We start from the raw sequence: 1,003 nt of genomic DNA on the forward strand, positions 1-1,003 counted from the left end.
GCGGGGCCTCACCTGGCGCCGGGGGCTGGGGGCCGGGCTGCGGCGGGGCGCCGGGGCACAGGCCCTGGTCGAGGCGGGCCGCGCTGGAGGCGCAGCAGTAGCGCAAGCGGCAGGAGCCGCAGCAGAGCGCGGCCTCGGGGCCGTCGTGGCGCTCGGGGCACTGGAAGCCGCCGCGCTGCGGGCTGCCGGCCCCGCCGTGGCAGTACTCGCCGGCCCGGCCCGGGCTGCCCCGCAGCGCCAGCAGCAGCACCACCAGGAGCCCCCCGGCCATGGCGGCTCCTGGGGGGCTTAACCTCGGCTGTGGGCGCCACCAAAGCTCAGGAGCTTTTATCTCCTGGCCCGCCTCTAATCCCCTTTCCCTCCGGCACCGAAGGACCCAAGCCATTCGCAGCTACTGCAGCCCCACCTTCCTCCCTTCGCCCCCTCATCCCGGCGGAGAGCAGCCCCGGCGCGCACGGACACGGCCCGTCTCCCCCACGGCCGAGCGGGGCCATGCAGAGCAAAGCCTCCCTCCTGCAGGAGCAGAAGCGAAGGCCAGGGCCCGCCAGCTCGCGCAGGGCTGGCAAGCGCAACTGGTACCAGTTGCTGAAGGCGCCTTTGTAAAAACGGATGGAGCATCAGGCTCCATCAGGTGCTTTTACCTTGCTTAACACAGGGAATCAACTGTGTAAATACGCAGAACTGCAGATGTAGGAGAAGTTAGCTGTGAAAGCCCCATGTTGGTCTGCTTTCCGTCTGCACAGTTAAAAGCCCTGAGGCTGAAAACTGTAAAGGGTCCTCTGCGGTTACGCTTTCCCTACACGCAGTGCAATCCGTGAATTCACCAGCATGTTTCAGGGGACAAAATTCCTATTTTAAGAAATTAAAAGTTTCACCCATGCAGGAAAATCCTACTGTGTCACAAAGACCCTGTACCAGGACAGAAGTGACAGTGACCTCTTCAGCTTTGAACTATAACTAAAAACAGATCACGTGGGTTTTTTGTAGCCCCCTTGCAAGTCCA

General features: G+C 62.6%; 1 protein-coding gene across 1 annotated transcript in view; it reads right to left on the reverse strand.

Annotated features, from left to right (window-relative positions):
• The window catches only part of LOC112975753 (protein shisa-1-like), a 1,199-nt gene extending 928 nt beyond the window's left edge, over positions 1 to 271 (reverse strand). Inside the window, exon 1 of the mRNA XM_026086244.1 lies at positions 13 to 271. Coding sequence (XP_025942029.1) covers positions 13 to 271 — 259 coding nt within the window. The remainder of the gene's footprint in view (positions 1 to 12) is intronic.
• Between the last annotated feature and the right edge of the window lie 732 nt (positions 272 to 1,003).

The sequence above is a fragment of the Apteryx rowi genome, unplaced genomic scaffold (genome assembly GCF_003343035.1).
Source record: "Apteryx rowi isolate R43461 unplaced genomic scaffold, aptRow1 scaffold_69, whole genome shotgun sequence".
Taxonomy (NCBI): Eukaryota; Metazoa; Chordata; class Aves; order Apterygiformes; family Apterygidae; genus Apteryx; species Apteryx rowi.